At 48.6% G+C, this 24,391-nt stretch overlaps 1 protein-coding gene across 2 annotated transcripts; it reads right to left on the bottom strand.

The window, feature by feature from the left end:
- Positions 1 to 1,369: 1,369 nt before the first annotated feature.
- LOC110204030 (very-long-chain 3-oxoacyl-CoA reductase-B-like) lies at positions 1,370 to 24,071 on the bottom strand. Of its 2 annotated transcripts, none has more exons than XM_020980397.2 (11): positions 23,798 to 24,071; positions 23,099 to 23,145; positions 22,538 to 22,613; positions 22,200 to 22,310; positions 22,042 to 22,109; positions 21,420 to 21,464; positions 21,249 to 21,283; positions 21,017 to 21,098; positions 13,249 to 13,314; positions 12,821 to 12,970; positions 1,370 to 2,013 (listed from the first exon to the last, which is right to left on the bottom strand). In XM_020980397.2, exons 1-11 carry the CDS (start codon positions 23,970 to 23,972, stop codon positions 1,819 to 1,821), a joined length of 1,050 nt encoding a protein of 349 aa, XP_020836056.2. In that variant the 5' UTR covers positions 23,973 to 24,071; the 3' UTR covers positions 1,370 to 1,818. The 2 variants fall into 2 exon arrangements, with proteins under 2 accessions (XP_020836056.2, XP_078002001.1); XM_078145875.1 differs by lacking the exon at positions 1,370 to 2,013 and adding an exon at positions 7,921 to 8,016 and having other exon boundaries at positions 23,798 to 24,067.
- Positions 24,072 to 24,391: the final 320 nt, after the last annotated feature.

Genomic DNA, 24,391 nt, shown 5'->3' with positions numbered 1-24,391 from the left:
AGTGCTTTTGCTTCTCTGGGTACACTTTGTTTCCTTTGCAGAATGTAAGCTCCTTCAGAGCAAGAACTGGATTCATTTCTGTCTGTCTCCGCAGCTCCTAGCACTGGGTCACAGTGCTTAGGCAATGCTGGTGGAAGGATTGACTGACATGTAAATACTGTTTCTCCCAAAGCACATGAGCTCCTTGAGGCAGAAACTCTTTGAGTCTTTGGACCTCCCCCACCCCGGGTTTAGTGGAATACCCTGCCCATGACACAGGTCATCCCTTTTTTTCAACTTAGTCTAGGATTCAATTCAACCCAGCATTGATTAAGCTCTTACTATTTGAGTCAGCCAGGCATTTATTGAATGATTGTGCCAGGCACCAGACCAGTGGCTGGGAATACAAAGAAAAGAATCAAAAAACCCGTACACTTCCCGGTTCTTGCCTTCAGGGAGCTTATTTTCCAATCTGGAAGACAGTAAGCCAATAACGTTGCACATACAAGATGTATGCTAAAGAGATGGAAGGTGGTCTCAGATGGAAGAGGTGGGATAGGGTGGGGAGAGAACTATGTATCAGGTACTGTACCATGGTCTGGGGTTACAGGGACCAGAAAAAGGCCCTTCCCACAAGGAGTTTACCTTCTCCTTCAGAGATATAGTATGTAAACAGATGATTTTAAAAATTATTTGATTGTTTAATTTTGAAAGGGGGATGCAATTTCAAAGGAATTTCAGAAGGGAGGGAGACCTAACAAATTGGGAGAGGGGAGGATCATCACAGGTCCCAAGTGGGAGATGGCATCTGAATTAAACATCCAAGTGCTGAGGGAGTGTATTCCAGGTATGAGAGACAGTCAATGTAAAGGTAGGAGAAAGAATGGGAACAGCAGGCATGTCAATTTGTCTGGAATAGAGTGCGTGAGAGGTAGTGATGTGAAATTAAACAGGAAAAGTAGACTGGAAGGTGAAATACCAAGTAGAACATTTTGATTCTTAGGGTGATTAGGGAGTCACGGAAGACTCTTGAGCAGCGGCAGAGTGACGTGGTCAGGACTGTACTTTCATGAGATCACTTTGGCAGGTTGTGGAGGGTGGATTGTCAAGGGGAGACCAAATAGGAGACCAGTGCAATAGGACTGAAGAGAAGGGCTGGGAGCTTGAATGAGGCTGGTGAGTAGAGTGAAGGGGACAGGTGCTCAGGATACAATGAATCAACAAGATGTGGGAAGAAGTTGGATATGGGACAGCGAAGAGTCCATGAGGACTCTGAGATTGCAAACTTGGAACTGGAAAGATGGAGGCATAGATTGTAGAAATGGGAGGTTTAGGAGGGGGGTAGGTTGGAGAGGAAAGATCATGGGTTCTGTTAGGATTCTCAGCCATGGCACATCCAGATGGAAATGTCCAGCAGACAGTGGTGATGTGAGCCCGGAGCTTGGCAGACAAATGTGGGCCAGATATGGGAGTCATCTGGGATGTGGGATGATCCTAGCTAGGGGGAGCAGAAAAGGCATGAAGCAGAATCAGCCAAGTTATTATCAGGTGGAAGGAGGAGCAGGTGGGAGAACTGCATGCTGAAAACCTAGAGGAGAGAGTATTCAGGGGAGAGGATGGTAGGCTCAGTCCAAAGCAGCACAGAGATGCAGGAAGAGTGAGGAAAAGTGATTGGATTTAGCAAGAGAGAAATTCCTGGTGGCTCAGAAGAGGGCACTTTCAGTCAGGTGGTAAACATGGAAATCAGATTGCCTGAGGGTGAAGAAGTAACTGTGAGGTGAGAAAGTAATAAAACATGAGGGAGAGTGAAACCTGGAGGGCTTCCTGGAGGAGGTGAGTTCAGAACTTGAGGGGTGGGCTGCAAAGGAGACACCTGACATGAGCTTCTCCTTCTGTCTCTTGACCTTCCAGCTTCCAGCAGTGGGTAGAGCACTTCCATGAGAATCCAAGCATCTGAGGGCTGCCAAGTGACAGTTGTATCAGCCGGACAACTACCTTGGTGAACTGTGGCCCCCCTCTTTGGTAAGCCAGACCCTAGAGAGGACGGAGAGAAGGGCCCCAGCATGACCTAATGTTCTCTCCATGGTGAGTTGGCCCATTCTTTCTTCGGGGACTCTGTCCCTATCCCAGATGTTCTGAGGTCCTTTCCTTCCTCTCCCCAACTCTATCCTCCTGGGAAAGGGCCACAGAAAGAGCCCATCTACACTTCCTCTGGAGACACGGAAAGGGACGTCCATACTGGCCTCAAGAAAAACATCCTTCCCAGAGACACAGAGACATCCTCCTCAGGGACACAGACTTCAAAAGAGACCCCTCCCTACACTCTGAGAGAAACCTCTCCAGAGACAGAGTGACCCTCAGACACACAAAGAGAACTCCAGAGACAGAGAAACTCCACTAGAAAGACGACCCAAAGACAGAGAGATTCCTCCAAGGACAGAGACACCTTCCCATCAGAGATATGGAGAGACCTCTCACAGAGACCAACGCCATGCCACCTGCCCACCACTGAGATACAGTGTCCAAAGACACAGAAACCCATCCTCCAAATGTGGAGAGGTACACTTCCCTTCCTGCCTGCCCACCTAATATGTGGAGGGAGCCAGCTGGGACCCAAGGTCAGCTAGTGATGAGCCCTGGCTTCTCCCCCACAGCTCCCTAGCTGACCATCTGTCCTGGCTGGGGCCCTCAGAGAGCGAGCCTGCTCGGGAGGCAGCTGCAAATGCTCTTGACCATGTCATCCACCTCTGCCACCGCGTCCTGGCTGACCTGCTCTTTCAAGAACTGCAGGTCAGTCTCAGGAAGCCTCTGGCCCCCCTCCCAAACTGACTAGAAAATGGGGACCTGGGGGTTGTGACAAGGGTCACATCAGGATCAGGCCGAGGTCCAGCTGAGCCAGAAACTGGACTAAGACAAAGGAAGAGAAGAAAGAAAGGGGACACAGAAGAATGGAGGGAGGAGATCGATGTTTACACAGAAGGTCCAGCTTGGGGAGGGGGAAGGCACAACATGGGTCTGGGCCTAAGCTCCCACAGGCTGCCACTGCCTATTGACTGCTATACTCAGGAATATGGAGGCCTGTGGCTGTGCCTGGGCCTGCTGGTCCAGGGTGGGTATGACATTATAGCTGCTTTTGTGCCTAAGTCTGTGACTCTGTGTGGAATCGGTGGGCATCAATTAGGTGAGTTTCAGCTTTGGCTACATGTGTGTGCTCAACCCCTCCCACCCTCATGAAGACAGTGATGGGCTCTGGGATCCGCCTATCAAGGCTGGAAGGGGGCAGAATTCCTGGTTCTTCTACCTATGGACTCAATGTCGTGGGTGGCACCTGAAGGGAGCTCTGAGTCAGATGAACTCTGATCTCTCCTTTCTCTGGACAATTCCAGTCCCACTTCTCCAAAGTGATGTGCCACAAGTAGCTGACCAGCTCTGAGGTTCTGGATGGCATTGTAGGGACCCTGGGAGCTCAAGCCTTGGCCCTACGAAGAATGCATGACCAGCCTTATCAGGTATGAATGGACATGTCCACAGGTGGGAGGGAGGGGATGATTGGACAATGAACAGGGAGAAAGGCAGAAAATAGAAGGGGAAAAGCATTCCCCCCCCCTTCTTCTGGTGCCTTTGCCCTTCCTTCCTTCTCCTCTCCTTCCAAAATTGGGTCTCTGTGACTAATCTAGCCCAATCTACCCCCATATCTATCCTCCCTCTCTCTCTCTCTCTGTCTCTGTCTTTCCTCTCTCCTCTCCCTCTCCCTCCCTCCCCCCTGCTCTTTCTCCTCTCCTCTTTCTCTCCTCCTCCTCCTCCTCCCCTTCTTCTTCTTCTTCTTCTTCTTCTTCTTCTTCTCCTTCTTCTCCTTCTTTCCCCTCCCCACCCTCTCCCCCAATATTTCCTCTCTCTCATGCCCTTCTCCATCTCTGAAATATCTCCTCCTCTCTATCTCCCTTATATCTCTCCCATTTCCATCACCCAATCTCTCCCCTTACATCTCTTCCTGTTCTCATTTTCCCCATCTCCTTTGTCCTACTGTCTCCCCATCTCTTTCCCTGTAACGTCCCATCATTTCGTCTCATCTTTATCCCTCTGTGCCCTCCAATATCCCCCCATCTTTCTCCTTCCTTCTGTCCTGATCTCTCTCCCCTGCCCCACATCACTGTGTCTCCCCTTAGTACTCACTCTGATATGTGCCTATGCCCTGGTGGGGGAGCTGCACCAAAGGCCCTGGTGCAGTATGTGCAGATGTATTGCAGGGGCTGTTCTGGGTGGGTTTCAGAGCTGGGGGTTCTAGCTCTGGCTTCTGGGCTCTAGAGATAAGGATTCCAGGATTAACTTGGTTCAGGGGGAGGCTGATTCTGGAGCTGGATATATGAATAAAGCTCCCAGAACTGTGTTGTGACCATGCCTAGGTTATGGATCTGTGTTTGGGTTTCTATAGTTGACTTTTGGGCTGGTGAGGACTACAGAATTTGATGGGCTCTAGCCTGCAGCACTTGGGGAGAATATTGGCTCTAGATATGTTTAGGGGTAGGGCTCTGGATTGAACTAGGGTGAGAATTAAGCTGGGGGTGTCAACCCCAGAAACAGTTGGAGAAAGAATGTGGGTTCTCGATATGAGTCTCTGGGTTCTAGAACTGCCTTTGGAGAGTTCCAAGCCCCATATCTGGATAGAATGATTGTTCTGGACCTGGGTTGGATGGTGAGGATTCTGAGACCTCAATGATATCCCCTCATCTCTCCCAAGGAGGAAGCATGTGGCTGCCCTCTTAGATGTGAGGGCTCTCCAGGGTGCAGCAGCTCATTATGAGTTATTGGCTGTGTCTCGGGGCCTGGAGCAGAGTGAGAAAGGGACTCCTGCCCTTCCCAGGGACTGAGTTTTTCTGCTGACATTCCTATCCCTTGGCCACCTTTCTGTCTGAGCCTCCCCCTCCCTCTTGCCCGACTCACTAGGCCTGATCTTGCCTGCCTGCCCAGCCACTGCCCTCGGCACCCTGCTCTGCCTCATGCCCAGCCTGAGCACACCTGGAATTCTACAACCTGCCTGTGATACTGCTGTCCCAGCCTGGAAGCCTATGTCTTCTCCCTTTCCCCTAACATCTGCTGCTGAGAAAGATTCTGACCCCAAGGATGGATTCAGTCCCTGGGTTTCAAACCAGGTCATAGAGTAAGTGATGTCAGAGCTGGGAGAGTCCTCAGAACAGAATGTCATAGCTAGAAGAACTCTAGGAAAGTGGAATATTGGAGCTGGAAGGGCCTTTAGAACATGGACCATCAGAACTGGGAGAACTTTTAGAACACCAAATGTCAGAATTGGGAGGAAACTTAGAACAGAGAAGGTCAGTGCTGGGAGGCACCTCAAAACATAGAAAGTGAACGTTAGAAAGTTAGGACCTAGATCAATAATCAATCAAAACATTTATTAAGCACCTACTACGTGCCAGCCACTACACTGAGTGCATGGACTATCAGGGTGGGAAGATACATCAGATCATGGAGTTTTATTCCCTCATGTTAGAGACAGGAGAACTGAGGCTCAAGAGTGAGGAAAGGGACTTCTCCCTAGGTCACACAGCAAGCCAGTGGCAGAGTTGGGAGCCAGGGCTGCTCCGGAGTTAGGGTAGGTCCCATAGAAGTAATGGAGGCTGTGCCTTGCTCTGCCCCATCTCCATCTCTCTTCCCTCTAAACTTCTTCTTGGGGTGGCTCCTCATATAATAAGGAATGTATGATTATAAAATAAATACGTTTCTACTTAACGAGCAACTGAGGCTGAGTTCTGTTTTGGGAGGTAGGGGTGGATGGCAAGTGGGGAGGCACCAAGCAGGCCCCTGAGGCAAGGTCGGGGCACCAAGCCCTCTCTCCCACATCGAGCTGGGGCACAAGTTAGGGGTATGAACCCCAAGGTGGCTAGGGTCCCCTAGCAGGAATCTCCCTGCAAAAGGAGAAGGCTTGGCCTTCCCTTCCAAGGACTCCCAGTCTGAGCAGGAAACATGGCCCTATGCCTTACCACTGGCTGCTTTAAGTCCCCCCCCATATGACGCTCCTTTCTGAAGGAACCTCATTTACATCCTATATCAGAAGAAGGGAACAGTGTGGGGAAGAGGAAATGAAGGGGTTCCCCTCTTACTCCTCTCCTTCCCTCAAAGGTTTCAAATATCTAGGATATATAGGATAAGATTTAGAGCCGAAAGGGATCTCAGAGGCCAGATTGTCAACTCCTTTTCACAGCAAAAGAAAACCAGTTCCCAGGAGTGTAGGGAGTTGTCCAAGGTCACAAAGTTAATGAGTGTTAGAAGCAGGACTTGAACTCGGTGCTCGTGAAAAGGGGCATCTGGTCTCAGCTGAACTCATCACACACCCTGCCACACCTGAGCTGCCACACTGGCTGCTTCCAAGAAAGCTTCCAGGGCCAATCTCCGCCAGCATGGGAGTTTCAGGGAGTCCTACAGACAATGAAGGGAAGGCAGGGCCTTCTCCAATCTCTTCTTCCCAGTCTCTAGCCTTGGGTAAGTGGGTAAGTTCCCTTGGCCCCAGAGCTAGGAGTGGGAAGTTGGGCCCTGCCCCTACTCTGCCTCACTATGAGGCCCTGGCCTAGGTCCGACTCATTCCCTTGGTCTCCGTTTCCCCATCTGTCTAGAGGATTTGGCCAAGTCAACCTTTGCCATCCCTTCCTGCCCTGACACTCCGGGATTTGGTGACTCCCTGCTGGGTCCCCAGAGGCCCTGGGACAGAGACAGGAATATGATTTCTTTCCTTGTTTTTCTTCCTCAAGGGGAAGGGGAAGGGAGATAGCTAAAGGCAGCCAAGAGGGAGGGCCAAATTCTGCCCTCTGGGAGCCAGCCCTCCCAGCTTCCAGCTAGAAGTGTTCAGAGAGGGGTGAGGGGAGGGAGCTGTGGTGGTGGGGGAAGTGCAGGGGGGAGGTACAGGGGGAGAGGGCTGTGACATACATGGGGGGTGGCAGGAGGCGAAGGCGCTCTGCTTGTTCTAAGGCAGAGAGCCTTGAGACCTTTCCTGCCTCTGCCCCTCCCTGGGTGGGTTTGCTGAGTGCCTTTGGGCAAATGCATTCCCCTCTCTGAGCCTTGGCTTCCATGCCATTGGAAAAATGAAAGTGGCACATATCGAGGGCAATGGCCCTGCTTGAACCCAAGACCCAGAATGTCAGACCTAAGGAAGATTGTAAGGGGACTGGTCCCAGGGGCTGGCAAGGAATTTTGGAGATTCATCAAAATCCATGCCCTCCCACCTAATTTTACAGAAGGGAAAATGAGACTAGGAACAGAAAGTCACTTGGCCAGGGTTACAGAGCAAAAAAGGGATTGAGCTCCAGACGGGAACCAGAACTCCTGGGGCCTGTAAATTTCACAGTGTATGAACTCCCCTCCACCCTAGCCTGGAGTCTGTGACAACTTCTGAGAGTGGGGAGCTGGGAGGGAGAGAGGGAGGATGAGGGGGAGGAGAGAAGGAGAAGGAGGAAGACGAGGAGGAGGAAGAGGAGGAGAGAGGAGGAGCCTCCTCCATTCCCCCATCACCCCTGCCCTTTCTGCTCTCTGGATTTCAGTATCTGGAGGGTGCCCATGGGCAACAGAGGTCAGGCTGCCTCTCCTGGGCCCCACTCAGCAGACCTGCGAGTGATAGGGGTGGAGGTGGGGTTCAGACCCAGGACTCCCAGGCGACTGTGGCTGCGGTGGCACCAGGATGTGGTGAGTGTGCTGGGCCATGCAGCTATTGATAAGACAGATAGCTGGCTAAAGAGAAAACAATTTATTATAACAAGTTACAGCTATGGCGCTCAGGGCTGGGTTTCTCCTCAAAGGGACTAGAAAGCAGGACAGAGGGATGAGCCAAGCAGAGGAAACCCCTCTGTTTGCCCCCCTCTTCCCACCAACAGCAGTCCCTGCCCATCCCCAACAAAGGGCCTCCAATTGAGCCCCACCTCCTTCCACAACTTTTTCAGGATCTTCTGGATGCATTGAACAGAGAGTAGAAGAACTTTAAATCGGGGTGCTGAATGTGAAGTTGGAGGTCAGGGGCCACAGCAACAAGCTCTGAGGAAAGTAGGGAGCACAATGGTCAGGAGGCAACCTGGCCTCAGCCTGGCTCCCAGGCCCAGAGAACTGGGGCCTAGGGCACTCCCCCATCATGGCTTCCTCAGACACCTCCAAGAAGAAACAGAGCCCAGCAGATGACTGCTGACTTTTGAATATTTGCCATGAAGCAGAGTGTATTTACCTTCATAAGTATTTCCCAATTATATTTTAATCTGGTTTGGGCAGCACTTTGGTGTTTTTCAGTCCAGGAGTTCTGATATCTCTAGACCACATGATCTCTAAGGCCCTCCCAGCTCTGACATTTCCTGCTCTAAGGGCCCTCCCAGTTCTGACATTCCCTGTTCTAAGGTCCCTTATAGTTCTGATATTCTCTATTCTCAGGTGTTCCTTCCACCTCTGATAGTCCAAGATTCTTCCACATGAGTGCTATATATTATACTGCCAGTCAGCCAGTAAGCATTTATTAAGACCTTACTATGTGCCAGGTATTGTGCTAAGTGCTGGAAACACAAATACAAGCAGAAACAAAGACAATCCCTAGCTCAAGAAGCTTTGCTTCTAATGGAGTGCTAAAAAGAAGCTGAAAAATGGGAAGAGAAAAGGTAGGGGAAGTTCTATGCAGATGACTGCAATGCAGCCTGGAGAGGGCTGAAAATAACTGTTGCCTGGGCCTTCCCCTTACAATGGAAGTTCTGGAAGGAACCAATCAATCAGGAGGTGAAGCCTCACAGGGCAGAGAATGCTGAGGATGAGGCAGCTGGTAATGCAGTGGATAGAGTGCTGGGCTTGGAGTTAGAAAGACCTGAATTTGGGGCAGCTAGGTGGCACAGTATCTGAAATCAAAAGGACCTGAGCTCAAATCTGGCCTCACACCAAACACTTGACAATTATGCTGTGTGACCCTGGGCAAGTCGCTTAACCCCAGCTGCCTTAAAAAGCGAGAGAGAGAGAGAGAGAGAGAGAGAGAGAGAGAGAGAGAGAGAGAGAGAGAGAGAGAGAGAGAGAGAAAGAGAGAGAGAAAGAGAGAAAGGAAGGAAGGAAGGAAGGAAGGAAGGAAGGAAGGAAGGAAGGAAGGAAGGAAGGAAGGAAGAAAGACCTGAATTCAAATCTGTTCTCAAACACTTACTAACTATGAAACCCTGGGCAAGTCACTTAACCTCAACCTGCCAGAGTTTCCCCACCTGTAAAATGGGGATAATAACAGCACCTCCCTCCCACGGTTGGCGTGAGAATCAAATGAGATATTTGTAAAGGGCTTAGTACATAGTTGTTGTTATAGCAATGCTTCCTCCCCTTCCTCTCATCTACTCATTTCTGGTCCAATTGTGTCCCAATCGTAACCCCATTTGGGGTTTCCCATTTCCTTCTCCAGATGAGGAAACTGAGGCAAACAGGGTTAAGTGACTTGCCCAGAATCACACACCTACTAAGAGTCTGAGGCTGAATTTACCCCCATGTATTTCTCCTGTATGAATTAAGAGAGGTTACCTTGTGTTCTAATCTTCATGTTGCTAACAAATACCTGTCTGGGAGGCAGCCTCTGGCATATACAGTATCAACCTCATTTAACATTGTATAAATTATGTCCCTACTGTTTCTAACGCTTTGGTATTATCTGACATGCTGTAGAGTACACTCTGTTCACTTCAAGGCTTCGCACACAGCAGGTACTGGATAAATAGAATTCACCCTCTGTGCTCGAGAACCCTGGGACTGGGGTGCACAGTTCTGTGAAGGGGAAAGAGTCAGATGGCCCGGGGGTTCTAGTCTACCCAGGAGGCCATTGAATCCATCCCACACAGGAACAGAATACTCACTAGAAGACACCCAGCACATGCTCCTCCAGCCTCAGCCTCAAGACCTCCAAGGAAGGGGAACTCGACTCTCAAGGCAACCCGGTGACCTTTGCAACAGCTCTTATCCTCAGGAAGTTTGCCTTGATCTCAAGCCAAAACTGGCCACTTTTCAGTCCCTTCTTCCCCTTGCCCCACCCCACTGCCAGCCCCTCTGCTCCCAGGTCTGCCCTCTGAGGCCAAAGAACAAAGCTAATTCCCTCCCTACATGCAAGTACTGCAAAACAGCCATCATGATCCTCTTGTGTCTTCTCCAGATTCCGTACCACCAATGCCCTCAGCTGATGGTATACTCTGGATACCAAGCCCTCCTCTGTCCTGGTTTCCCACCACTGGAAATTTTCCATCCCATTAATGTCCATCTTAAACCATGGTGCCCAGGACTGAACACAGGCCTCCTCATGAAGTATGTGGGACTACCACCTCCTTATTCCTGAGAGCTACTGCCCCACTTTACATGGTTCAATATCAGCTTTTTGGGGCACCCCATTACATGGCTGACTGATACCCTTTCTGGGTTTCAGCTTCCTATTCTGTAAAATGAAGCAACTGGATTCAAAGTGGTCATGCAGATAACTTGCCAGCACTGTAGTCTATGAGTATATGATAAAAATTATGTTTCCTTTAAAAATAAAAACATCTAAAATGGCTCACTGGGGCAGCTAGGTGGCACAGTGAAGAGAACATCAACACTGGAGTCAGGAGGACCTGAGTTCAAATGTGACTCCAGATCTTACTAGTTGTGTCACCCTGAGCAAGTCACTTAACTCCAATTTCCTTTTTAAAAAAAAATAAGCTCACCCATCTCTCTGCATCCTTGGGCAAACTCTAGACAAAGTGATAAACTCCTTAGCAGTCAGTTCATCACCCTAATTTTAGATGGAACCGTGGGAACTCACCTATCCAGAGTCCATTTATCTAATGTCCTAATCTCTAAGAAGTCAGCATTCAGGAACCAACCTTATTGTTGCCTTTTGTATTTCTGTCTTTTGCTCCAGTCACTTAATTCCATCAGTCACCCTGCCCTTCTCTAGTTAACTCCAGTGCCCTTCTAATCTTTTTTAAAAAATTAAATTAAATCTATTTCCTCTCCTTCCCACTTTTCCTGTTTCAAAAAGAAGGAAAAAATGCCCTTGCAATCAGTATGCCTAGTCAAGTGGAAAAAAATCCCACACTGGCCATGTCCTAAACCTTAGGTCTTGGTCTGCACTCTGAGTTCATCCCCTTCTGGGGATCGGGGGAAGGTGGTCCATGCATCTCCAACCTGTTAATTCTAATCTTCTTTGGACTTAGAGTACCACAGCAGCAAGGTTGTAAGAATTTTGTGTTGAATAAGAGCAATAGGTTTAGAGTAAATACCCAGTGTGTTCTCCTTGAAGAAGATTAAGAAGCTTGCATGCACATGCACACATTTTGGAGCTAGGGTGTTTCTTTTTCGGGGTCTTGTCACATTCTTGATTTTGTTCTGGACCAACGACTTCTAGAGAACAGCATATCAAATAACTAAAGCCCAGTAACCTCAATTTGGAAGGACAGAGTTCTTCTGAGTTGACTTGTAGACACCAAGTTCCACATATCTGCATTCTAGGCTGTTGATAAGAGCCCTAAACATCAAAGTTACCCACAGTGGGTTCTAGGTAACTACATCCTGCATCATTGAATTTTATAGAACTGGCTGCATTCCTGACAACCGAGTTCTAGAGAGTCATGCGCCCTATAACTGAAGACCCCCCCTCAAAAAAAGCCAAGGTCTTAGGCGTTTGGTCAGATGGGCTTTGGATAAGTGAGTTCCCATTGACCTATCTAGAATTATGACAACTGGCACCTGGGAATGGGTTCCAATCTGTAAATCTGGTGGGAGGCATTTCCTTCAAGGCCTCAAGACTTAGTATCAGACCCAGGGAGGAGGGGGGTTGCTCTGATGACTTTCTCAGAACATCTGAGCCCTCCACAAGCTATGTGGCTGAGAGGCTGAGGGGCCAATGGGACAGCATTGACAGACAGGCTGTGGAACCCTCTCAGTGCCCCAGGCAACTCAACAACTCTAGGCTGCAGACAAGCTGTATTGGGAGAGGGAAGGTCCTCACCAGGAATTCCGTACCTCCTATGAAGTCACAGGCCCAGGAGCTCATCCTCTCCTAAAGGAGAACTCAGAGCTGTGAGTGACCATGGAGGTCACCTAATCGAAGCCACTCTCAGTTCACAAGTGGAAAAAAAATGAATTCTGCAGATTTAGGTCTAGAATCACAGATTTAGAGCTGGAAGGAGGTCCCTGAGCCATCCACCTCATTGTACAGATGAGGGAACTGAGTCTCAGAGATATTCAGTGCCTTCCTCAAGCCCTCACAGCCAGGACTGGAATTTCCTAATCCAGTATTCTTTCCTGTGTACCAGACAAACCCTGGGCAAGGTGACTGATGAGGGTCCAGTACATGGCAAGGCTAGGATTTCAGCCCAGGTCTTTTGAATCCAAATCCAATGTTCCTTCCATGACACTATAACTGGGGAAGACATCTGACTTCATTCATGCCTCCCATTCTTTCACAACCCCATGCTTGCTCAAAAAACCCATTACCCCCTCACCCAATACACACACCACACATACCCCCAAGGATCACCTTCTACCCAGGTGTGTACAGATAGGATAAATGGCTAGAGCACTGACCTGGAGTCTGGAATACCTGAGTTCAAATCCAGCCTGTGTGACCCCACAAAGGCCACTGAACATCTCTCTGACTCAGTTTCCTCAACTGGAAAATGAGGATAATAACAGCACCTATCTTGTCAGGGTTGTTGTGAGTACCATATGAGATCTTTGTAAAGGGGTTAGCAGAGTTCCTGGCATGTAAGAGTATCCTTCCTTCCCTCCTTAGCCAACCCATCACGCCAGGAGTTGGTCTGGACACCTTCCCTATTAGTTCAACCCAATGGGCACCCCAGTCACTTACGTGGACAGAGTGTAGGAAACACCCCCAGGTGAAGTTAGAGACGCCTACGGTGTCCAAGGCTTCTCTGACAAAGTCATCTGAAGACTTCACCAAGAATTTTGTGGGTGGCATCTGGCTCATGTTACTGGAAACTACCAGAGGAGTAAGAGTCTGGAGAAAGGAGTTGATGACTAGATGGAAGGGTCATAGTTCTCACTCTGCCCACCTCCCAAAGGGCTTCCTCCCCTAATAGCTGGTCAGCCATATTTACCCCCACCCTTCTGCTACCTCACCAAACCTGCTGCCTCTCACCAATCCCACTTACCTTGGCCCCCTTGCCCTCTTCCCAAGCTCTCCCCCATCTCTGAGCTCCTCACAGACTTTCCCATCCATCTCTTCAGGCCCTAACAATCACACAAGCACATTCACACTCACACCCACACCCATACCTGTATGATGACTCCAGAGGACCGGTATTCCAAGGCCACAGCCCGAGAGAAGCTATTCATAAAGGCCTAGCAGTGAGAGAGGGTGAATCACAGAATTTTAGCATCAGAAGGGACCCAGAGTACAGTTAGTGGAACCCACCCCTGAAGAGGAATCTTCACTACACCCTCAATGAGAAGTAGTCCTCCAGCTTCTGCTGGAAGACCTCCCAAGATGGGATGCTCACTACCTCCCCAGGCAGCCTCCACTCTGGGGCAGCTCTCATTGACAGGACCCTTGTTCTGCCCTGAGCACCTCATTGCTCCTGGTTCTGCCCTCTGGGTTCAACGAGAACAAGACTGGTTCTTGTCTACATGACATTCTTCCAAGTCCTGGAGGAGAGTTCCCAAGTCCTGCATGAAGCCTTTTCTTCTCCTGGCTAAATATGCCTGGTTCTATAGACCAATCAAACAGCTAAGAAGTATTTAATAGCCCACTCTCTGCAGGGGTTCTTCTAGGCACTAAACATAAGATAAAAACAGAAAGCCAAACAACACAAAACAAAAACAACCAAAACAATCCCTGCCCTCCAGAGGCTTCCATCCTATCCTGAGAAACATGTGTCCATATGTATACATATCAAACATATGCAGCTAGTGGCCCAATGACAGAGTGCTGGATCTGGCTTCAAGAAAATCGGAGTGCAAAGCCTGCCTTAGACAAATACTGGCTGTGTGACCCTGGGCAAGTCACTTAACCTCTGTCTCTGTTGGCCTCAAATTCCACATCTATAAATGGGCATAATAATAGTCACCACCTCCCAACTTATTGTGAGCATCAAATGGGATATTTTTAAAGTACATTGCAAACCTTCAAGTCTTATACAAATACAGTGACTGTACCAAGTAATTGATAGGTGAAGCACCTGGGGCAGTGTGAATGATCAGGAAGCCTCAAGTAGACAGTGGCAATTGAGCTGAGCTTTGGAGGAAGCTGGAGATTCTAAAAGCTGGAGGTGAGTAGGGAGAGCAGGACAGAAATAGAGGCAGGTGGGGGTGGGGTGGGGAGTACATTGTCCTCTCTGGGCAGCAGCAGGAAAGTCAATTCTGCTGGGCTCTAGCATGCATAGTACAGATAGGAGACACATAGTAGCAGCAAGAGGGCTGGATTCAGGCTGGCCTCAAATCCTATTTCTGAACCACTTGTGTGACCATGGGTAAGTCACTTAAGCTCCCCAGGCCTCAGTTTTCTCTCTGTAAAGTGAGGACAGTTGGACTAAATGATCTCTGAGGCCCCTCCAGGTTTAGAGCAATGATTAAATCCCACCATACTACTTGCTACTAGCTGGATGATCATGGGTGAGTTACTTCTTTTCTCTGGGTCTCAGTTTCCTCACATGTAAAATGAGGGACAGCCTCTGAGGGCTCTTCTAGCTCTCCATTTCTGATCCTACTGTGCTCATGAGTAACAATGCTGGGAAGGGAGTTGCAAGCCTGGCTATGAAGGTTAGAAACACCAAAGAGGGAGTTTGTATCAGACCAGATTCAAGGTCCTGCTGGTTCCCATCAGCACCTTCTCCAGCTCATCAATGTTCCACCTAAACTGTGGCACAGCCTAACATTGGCCTCTCTTCAGGGACAATTCCCAAACTTTGTCATTCAGTCATTTCAGTCACATCCAACTCTTCTTCACCCTCTTGGTCACAAAGTGTGGGACACTACTAAAATGACTGATTGACAAAACTTGCCGCAAAATGGCAAAGATACTGGAGTGATTTGCCATTTCCTTCTCCAATTCACTTTACACATAAGGAAACTGAGGCCAATAGGGTTAAGTGACTTACCCAGGGTCACATAGCTAGTAAGTGTTGAGGCCAGATTTGAATTAGGAAGATGAGTCTTCCTGACTCCAGGCACTGTAGTGTGCCACCTAGCTGCCCTATGGTTCCTGAAACAATAGAGGAATTTTTCCACTGACCTTGACAATTTCCTGTGTCATTCAAAGTCTGGGTCAGATTTCTCCTTTCTAGGAAGTCTTTCCTGACCACCCTGGCCCCCAGGGCTCTTTGACCTCTCTCAGCTTTTCCACAATGTTTCTGGACCAGATTGGCTAGCTCCTTCCCACCCTGACTCTTCTAGGAAGCCTTCCCTGCCTGAAGGACCCCTCCACATGAGGTCACAAAGAGTTGGGCACAACTGAAACAATTCAACAGCTTATTTCTTGCCCATGTTCTTGCCCAGGTTTCTCTGACTCTGGGTACAGCACTCTACCCACTGCACTATGTAGTCTCCTATCTATGCCACACATACTAGAAACCAGTGGGATTGGCCTTCTTGCTACTGCTCACACAGGCTCAAGGAGCTTCTATTCAATCTAGAGAGAAAATAAATCCCTAAATATTTGTTGTTGAGTTATTTTTTAATCTTGTCTAATTCTTCATGACCTCATTTTGGGGTTCTCTTGGCAAAGATACTGAAGCAGTTTGCCATTCCTTCTCCAGCTCATTTTACAAATGAGGAAACAGGCAAAGGGTAGTGACTTGCCCAGGGTCCCACAGCTAGTGTCTGAGGCCAGATTCGAACTCAGGAAGATGTCTTCCTGACTCCAGGCCAAGCCCTCTGTGCACTATGGCACCACCTAGTGCCCATATTCCCAAATAAACCTCATCAAAATCAACAGAAGGCCAGGTTGGTTTTGGGGGTTTTTTTGAGGGAGAGGTGTGGGTAGGGAGCCAAGCATCTGAGAGGCTCAGAAGAAGTTTCCCAGTTTGGTGAACAGGCCTCTTATGGCATCCTCGAGCCCCTCACTATCCTGCTTGCATTTCTTTGGCATGTTTTACTATCAGTTTTCTTCTAAAGGGCAGTGCTCACAGTTGAATGCAAGAGTCTTGATGTGGTCCTGCCAGAGAGTACAGAGAGTGCGACTCATCACCAGCTTCTTCCTGGAGCCCAAGATCTAGTTAGCTTTTTGGCTGCTATCACAGTGATACTAGATACTGAGCTTGCAATCCATTGAAACCTCCAGTCTTTTTCAGATAAACTGTTGTCCAACCAAAAAACTGGATTTGTGCACCTAATGTAAAGTTACATTCATCCCTATAGTTTCATCTTATTAGCTGCCACCCAGCCTGTCATGATCCCTTCACTTCCTGGCTCTGTCATCCATTCTTGTTGGGGGGTGGGGTGGCAGTAACCTGGAGAGAACACTGGAGGCAGAAGGACCTGGCTTCAAATGCAGCTTCACACACTTCCTAGCTGTGTGACCTGGCCAGGTCACTTCAACTCTATCTGCCTCAGTTTCCTCATCTATAAATATGCATAAAGCACAACTTCCCAAGTTGTTGTGAGGACAAATTGAGATAATCTTTGTAGAGTACTTAGCACAGTGCCTAACACATAGTGGGCACTATAAAACACATTCCCTTCTCCTTTCCCTCCCAACTTTGGGTCACTGCATATTTGAATAAACATTTCATCTGTGCCTTCATCAAGTCAATGATTTAAAAAAAACACTTAGCAAAGGCCCAAGCACAGATCCTTCTGGCACTCCAGGAGACCTCTTTCCAAGTTGATATTACAAACTATAAATGATTAACTCTTGATCTGGTCATTCTAGTTTGAGACTCCTGCACTTAATACTTACAATAGTTAGCATTTTTTTATGCTTACTATGTTTCAGGCATTTCACTAAGTGCTTTACAATTATCTTCTCATTTGATCCTCAAAACAACCCTTGGAGGTAGGTAATATTATTATCCCCATTTTACAGGTGAAGACACTGAGGCAAAGAGATTAAGTGACTTGCCAAGAGTCACATAGCTAGTAAGGCTCTGAGTTCCAGACCTAGCACTCTGTGCACTTGGCGCCCCTAGTGGCCTCAATCAAGCTACCATCTAGCCACATCTCTCTCTTTTCCACAACATCATGAGATATATTATCAAACACCTGGGTGAGACCCAGGTAAATGCTATCTATTGAATCCCTTGATCTGTGCTAGTTTTGCACCTGCCCTAAAGAAGATAAGGTTATTTTGGCAAGACCTGTCTTGCTGCAGCCCTGCTGGCACTCTGTGACCACCTTCTTCCTTTGGACACAGTTTCCTTTCCTGGGGTGACAAGAAAGGCTTCTGGCCAAAGGAATTCTGGAGCCTCATGATAAAGGATATGGTAGAGTGAGAGGTCTCTGGGGGTCAGCTCAGGGCTCAGAATAGAGAATGTTAGAGCTGGGAGGAGGAAATGTACAGATTGAGGATTTTAGAACAGGGAATACTGAGAGGGGTACATTAGAATAGGAAATGACAGAGCTGGGAGGGACTTTAGAACAGAGTGTGTGAGGGACAGAGGCCTTAGAGCATAGCATGCCAGAACTAGGAGGGAGTGGTCAAGATAGTAGAGTTATAGACCAGGGACCAGCTGAACTCTCCCAACATTTCCTGCCAAACAACTTTAAAATATTGCCTCAAATCAAATTTTGGAGCAGCAAAGCCAACAGAAGGTCACAGGAAGACATTATTCCAGCTTAAGACAACTTAGGAGGTCAACAGGAAAGGTCTGGAACCTCGGGGTGGATAAAGGCCCAGAGTGTGACAGGGGCACCCAATGGTGGGTCTTGCAGCTGATTGCAGACAGTGGCAGCTTTGGAGCTCTCAGCACACAGATGGTAAGGGGGTGGCACAAATGTCAGAAACACATTACAAGGGACCTTTGGGTGGCACTGGGTGATTGGCAACTCTATGGCCATTCACAGTTCTGGGTAGCAGTTCTAGAGTGGATAGGAGTGCTGGTGGTCAGTCACAAGGGAGTAGGGACCTTGGTCACAGTTCCAAGGCAAAGAGAGGGTAGTGCTTGTGGCTGCAGGAGAATTGGGGACCTGGTCACAGTTCCAGAGTGGTGGCTGTAGGGGAGCAGGAGCCCTTCCTGGGTCAAGCCCAGAGAGCAGATCAAGAAAGCAGTGACCACACCTCTCCCCAGATCATACCACCTTGAAAGAAACGAAAATTTAGAGACTCTCACGACAAGCTCTGAAACAGAGAACAAAAAACCCTAAAGCTTGGACAGCGCCTCTCTACCCCCAGAAGAACAGAACCCAACTTTGATGTCAAGTTTAAAGTCAAGAAGTAGGCTGGAAAAATGAACACACAACAAATAACAACAAAAAAAAAAAAAAACCTTGACTATGGTTCAGGAAGACCAAGACACAAACTTAAAAGAAGACAACAGTGTATTTATATTAAATTTTACAAGGTTAAAAAAACTAAGAGGGACCTTAGAACATGCAATGTCAGGCCAGAACAGAGAATAACAGAGCCAGAAGGGTCCTTAGAATAAAGAATATCAGAGCAGGAGGAGCCTCAACAGAGAATATTAGGGATGGCTTTAGAGCAGAGTAAGTGTGAGCTGGGAGAGTCCTTAAAGAAGGGAATGTCAGATTTGATAGTGTCCTTAGAACACAAAACATCAGAACTGAGAAAATAGCACATGAAACATGAGAGGCCCTTAGAATATGGAATATCAGAGCTCAGGTGGGATGAGGGTAAGAGAGTGATGGTAGCCTAGAACAAGACTGTCAGAGCTGAGGAGACTTAGAACACACATTAAAGCTGGAAAGTACCTAGATTATAGACTGCCAGAACCGGAGGGACTTTAGGATACAGAACAAAGAATCTCAGAGAGGAAAGGGCTTCCACAAACATGTGGATGTTACAGAATCCCAGAATCCTCAAGCTCAAGGCATGCCATCTAGAAGGCATCTAGTCCATCCACACCTGAGGAATCCCTTCTAATGCAACTGACCAGTGGTCACCCAGTTCCACTTTTAGTGAGGGGCAAACTACTACCCTGAAAGGAAACTCATTCTACTTTTTTAAGCTCTGATAGTTAGGAAGTTTCTTGATATCATGTCTATATTTATTGTTATTGAGTGTTTCAGTCATGTCCAACTCTTCATGAGCCCATTTTGGGGTTTTCTTGGCAGAGACACTGGAGTGGTTTGCCACTTCCTTCTCCAGCTTATTACAGATGAGGAAACTGAGGCAAACAGGGTTAAGTGACTCGCCCATGGTCACACAGCCAGTGTCTGAGGCCAGATATGAACTCAGGTCTTCCTGACTTCAGGCCTAATGCTCTATCCACTGTGCCCCAGCTGCCCCAAGCCTAGATTTGCCTCTGCAACTTCTACCATTATCCCTGGATCTACCCTCAACAAAAAAGTCGAATCCCTTTTCCATATGACAGCCCTTCAAATACTTGGAGACAGCTCTCACAATCTCCCTCACCTGCAGTTACTTCTGTCTTGCCAGACACACCCATTCCTTCAACAGATCTTGATGTGGTAAACACCAAAGAGAGAATGGAACAGAGCCAATCTCCCTTCCCTCCCATGGTTTTACTACACCTCAAAGCTGATGACTCTCAGAGTACAACCTTTAGCCCTGGCCTCACCGTGAGCTTCCTGCCCGTTGCCTCCACCTGGAGCACATCCAGAACCAAGACGACCTTTTTCCTTTACCCCATGCTTCTTTATGACCTTAGTACCCCATGCAACCATTCTCCTCTGATAAGAACCTTAGGGTTAGCTCTGCTCCTTCCCTCTTTCCCCTGCTAAGATCCAGTCAGTGACCAGGTATTGTGGAGTCCATATCCCTGGTACCTTTCCTATCCCCTCCTCTCTTTCTAGGGCCACTACTGGTTTGTGCTCTCACCACCACCTGTTTAGTTCATCAGAACAGCCTCCTCACAGTGTTCCTAGGTGCACTCTTTCTCTCTACCCATCTATCCTTCAAATTTAGTGAGGATCATTTTGCTTATGCACAGATCTGTCTACATCAGTCCTCCTCAGAAAACTTTTAACGGCTCCTTATTGCTATTAAAAAAATGTAAAGCATCCTCTGTGTCCCAGCAGAATGAAAGCTTCTTCCACCCAACATACTGTCATGTGCTTGAAGACACTTCTAGGCCAAGCACCCCAGTCCCTCCAATAATTCCTGTACTTCCTAAATATCTCACTCCCCTCATAGCCCTGTTCTTAAACTTCTGGACCTCAAAATCTTCTCTTCTTGCTATCTGCTCTAGACACTTTCCTCAGGACCTGGGACCTCCTCACTCTAGAGCATCCTTCCAACCTTGCTGCCTGCTCACCATGGAATATTCCTCTGCAAGGGTTTCCCTGATCTTACTGGCCAGTTCCAGCTGGAGTCTCCTTTTGGTGGAGATGCCTAGACTCCCTTTTATTCCTCTCCTGGCCTTACTCAGGACTTTCTGGATTTCAAAATGATGACCCCCCGCCATTCCCCAAGCCTAGGGCAAGGATTGTTTATTTTGCTTGTAGCAATATCCCCAGTGCTTATCACAGAACTGAGAGATTAATATTTGCTTAATGAACTCTCTGTCCTTCCCTCATGTGGCAAGCTTTGTCAGTGCCAAAAGGCAAAAGTGAACCTCAGCTTCCATTGCTATGTCCAAGGAGGCTCCTGGGGCCGCACTTGGTAAGGGGCACTCAGACTTTGGCTGGTTTCATTTTATTACTCTGTGAGGCCCCCATTATGAAATTACTGAACCCATGGTAGTGGGTGAATAGGGGTGAAGGGCTTAGTATCTACTCTCTGGTTTTATATACACTAGAACTGAAACTGAGAGAGCTGGTTGCCCAATGACTTTGAGGGAATCAGGGGTAGAGGGGGCACTCCCACCACCCACTGCTCTCAGCTCCACATGGGACACTCTGTTCATTCCATCCCCATCTCTGAACCTCTTTCTTCTTCCTGGTAACTTGAAAGGGTCTGGGACCCATTTACCTTAGTAGCCCCATATAATGCCAAGAATGGGGAAGGCTGTCTGCCAGCCATAGAGGATATGTTGATGATGACTCCTCGTCCCCTGCAGAGTTGGAGAAGAAAACTGAGAATGGCCAAATGAAAGGTAAATGAGTGTCTCAGGGGGGGGGTGTGTGTGAGATAGGCCAGGAGGTCTGTATGGAGGGGAAGGCAGGCTCTAGAGATGGGGAGAAAGGGATGCCTGGGCCCCTACCTGGCTACCATCTGAGGCAGGATGATCCGGGTCATCTGTGGAGGAAGAAGCAAAGGCTAAATCTACCCAATGATCCACCTTTGGCATACTGCTGAATTCTCCCCATATCCCTCCCCACTCCCTTCCATCCCCTGCCAATGATGTTTCCTGTCTCTTCTGCCTCAGTCTTACCTGAACCATTGACAGCATGTTACAATTCATCATGTCTGTGAAACTCTGGGAAGACAGAGGATACCTTTCATTTTTCATGGGCCCCAGAGTCTCTCACTTCCCCCTAAAGCAACCTGGCCATGAATTCTCAGGTTGGAGTTTGCTGAGACATTATTGTCTTTCTCAACCTTCAAGGCTCCCCCCCCGCCTCCTCCCCATCAAGTTCCATCTCCTCTAGGAAAATTTCCCTAAGCACTCAAATCCCTCCCCCCAAGCTTGACCCAAGGCCCAATTAAAACAAATCAAACCACATTTGTAAATACATAGAAAGACAAATAGACTTGAAACTGGAACAAATTGTCAATTTTAAGGCAACATTTTCTCAACATTGATTATTCTTATGGCCACAAAAGCAAGGGGAGCTCACATTTCTCACCTGATTTAAATTTAGAAAGCACTTTCTGCCTGTTGGAAAGGTTGGGCAGGTGCGAGTGGTGAGATAGGAGGGAAGATGGGGCAATGAAGGAAGGGGCAGATAAAGAGGGCAGGGTTAGGGAGGGGAGAAGAAGAGATGGAAAAATGGAGAGAAATGGAAAAGGGCATGAGTTGGGCGGGGGGGTGGGGATAATGTAGCTTCCTCTACCTTGCCTGCATTCTTCACATCCATTAGCTTCTGGGGGATTATCTTGGGAGCTACTCCAACATTGTTCACTGGAAAAAAACAGGTCAGTACCACAGAGCAAGGGGATGGAGAGGAATTCTGGGGGCAGGACTGAGAAGGGAAGAGGAATGGGTGTGTACCTAGAATGCCGATGTCTAGGCCCTCCAAGCCTCTCTCAACTGTCTCATAGATCTCTAAGCCTCCACTGAAGTCCACCTGGATGACTCTTGTTTCCTTACCATGGAGTCTCTCTGTAGGAAAACTCAGAGAATTCAGAAACAGAAGCTTAATGCTGCTCCTTATTATATAGATGAGGAAAGGCCCAGAGAACACATGGGACTGACTGGCTCAGGCTCACACACAGCCCGTGTCTAGCAGAGCTGTGTCCAACCTGCGTCTTTGGGTTCCAAATCCCACTGTGGAACCTTGACCAGCCTCACTTCTCTCCCATGGCCCTCCTTTCTAGTCCGGACCTCACCAATGTCCTCTGCCTCCCGACGTAACTTGCTGAGATCTCGGCTCACCAGTACAACGTTGAGGCCTCTTCGGGCCAGCTGTATGGAGACAGGAGAATGGGAGACTGAGTGAGTGGGCACACAGAACCTCCCAAACCTACAGAAGACCAAGAGGGTCCATCCAAATAAGCAGGCGTGCATAGGACAAAGAAGGATGTGGGGAATTCATAGGAACCCCTGAGCAGAAACACTCAGGACAAATATGGATTTACTTGTCTGTCTGTCTTTGTATCTATCCTATCTACTTCTCTTTCTATTATCTATTCATCTTTGTGTATGTGTGTATCTATTTATGTATATACATTCACATGTAACATTAATTACTACATTTATATGTATTTACACAGGAATCCCCCTGCAAACACATGTCCTGAGGCTCTAGAAAATGATCAGGGCACATAGAAGAAAGCATATGGAAAAACACCGAATGCATGGGACCATGTATGTGGAATGCAATGGAATAGATGTGGGGCCATGTCCAGGTATACTAAAGACAGATTCAGTTGGCCCAGGCCCCCACTTACCTCATGAGCATAGCTCCTGCCGATTCCACTTGTGGCCCCGGTTACCACTGTGAGAAGAGAGAGCTGGAGTCTGGGGGGAACCCTCTGGAGGACCCACCCAATGGGAGATCCCAGGAAGGGGCAGGAGAGAGCCTCTTCTCCACCTCCTCCTTCTGAGTTCTACTCCTGGCCCAGGCAATTGAAAAGGACTTTAAGCTGTTTCTGCAGTGGAACTCAACTGGAAATGAGTCTGCACAAGGGAAACGTGCAGCAGGGGCCTGCAGCCCTAGCGTCCTAATGGAGCACCATACATATGCAATACAGATCAGAGGATCTCAGATGTAAAGCCTCCCAGACTCTGGAAATCATTTAGTGCAGCTGCCCCCAGTGTTAAAAACTACAAAAACAAAAAGCCACCCGAGTCTAAGCCCTCCTGGGGATTACCCATGTCACAATCAGATTCAAGGTTCAGAAGACCTTGGGCCCCTGGTCAGACACTTATTTTACAAACAAGGAATGTGAAGCCCAGAGCAGAAGTGACTTGCCCAGGGGGGTCATATGGGGTCCAAAGCAGCTTGACGAATTTTGAATCCAGGTCCTGGAGGCCTCCATCCATGGTGCACAGACTCTTCTGAGGAAGCAGGTGACAGGCCCCTATATCAGAGCCCTTGCCCCTTCCCTCCCCCTTGGGCCCCTTTCCTCCCTCCTTCTCCCACACACCTGCCCAGGCCCCTTGCTTCCTGAGAGAAATGCCAAGGCCCAGGCCAACCTGGGGTAGCCCATAGACCAGCAGGGCATGGCCCAGCCACCAGGCCACCCGCAGAAGCCACCAGGCTGCAGCCACCGTGCCTAGCATTTGGAAGGCTGAGCCACCTAGTTCCATCCACGACCCCATTCTGGACAGGACAACCTGGAGGTTCTTCAGGACAGCCTTGGTGAGGGGCAGGCTCAGCTCTACAGAATCCAGAGGATGAAAGGCCACAGGATCACCCAGGTCCTAAGGTCTGAGGGGGGAGGGGTCACCTGGCAATGAAGGACTGGTGGAACGCCCAGGTGGAATGGTAACGGGGCGGGGCCGGCCAGCCTAAGACCTGGCATGGAGGAACCCTGGCATCCTGGAAGGAACCACAGCGATGCCTGGTGACCAGCATTGGTTGTACATGATGGGCAGGGATTTTGGGGACTGTGCTCTGTGCCCTCTCCTCCCACTGTATCCCTCCATCCCAAGAACACTCGGCCATCTCTTTCCAAAGACTTTATTGAAACGTGGTGAGAGTATAGAGGGTGAGGCAGCTTCCAGCTTACAGGCCCTTC

This window comes from Phascolarctos cinereus, unplaced genomic scaffold (genome assembly GCF_003287225.1).
Source record: "Phascolarctos cinereus isolate Bilbo 61053 unplaced genomic scaffold, phaCin_HiC Scaffold_726;HRSCAF=1367, whole genome shotgun sequence".
Classification (NCBI taxonomy): Eukaryota; Metazoa; Chordata; class Mammalia; order Diprotodontia; family Phascolarctidae; genus Phascolarctos; species Phascolarctos cinereus.
The sequence above is the reverse complement of the archived record's forward strand: the minus strand, read 5'-3'. Positions and strand labels throughout refer to the sequence as shown.

Coding starts and splice junctions, on each gene's coding strand:
- LOC110204030 (XM_020980397.2), bottom strand. CDS start 23,972: ATGGGGTCGTGGATGGAACTAGGTGGCTCAGCCTTCCAAATGCTAGGC. Junction 23,146..23,797: donor GAAGCAAGGGGCCTGGGCAG/GTGTGTGGGAGA, acceptor CTCTTCTCACAG/TGGTAACCGGGGCCACAAGT. Junction 22,110..22,199: donor CCTAGACATCGGCATTCTAG/GTACACACCCAT, acceptor GTTTTTTTCCAG/TGAACAATGTTGGAGTAGCT.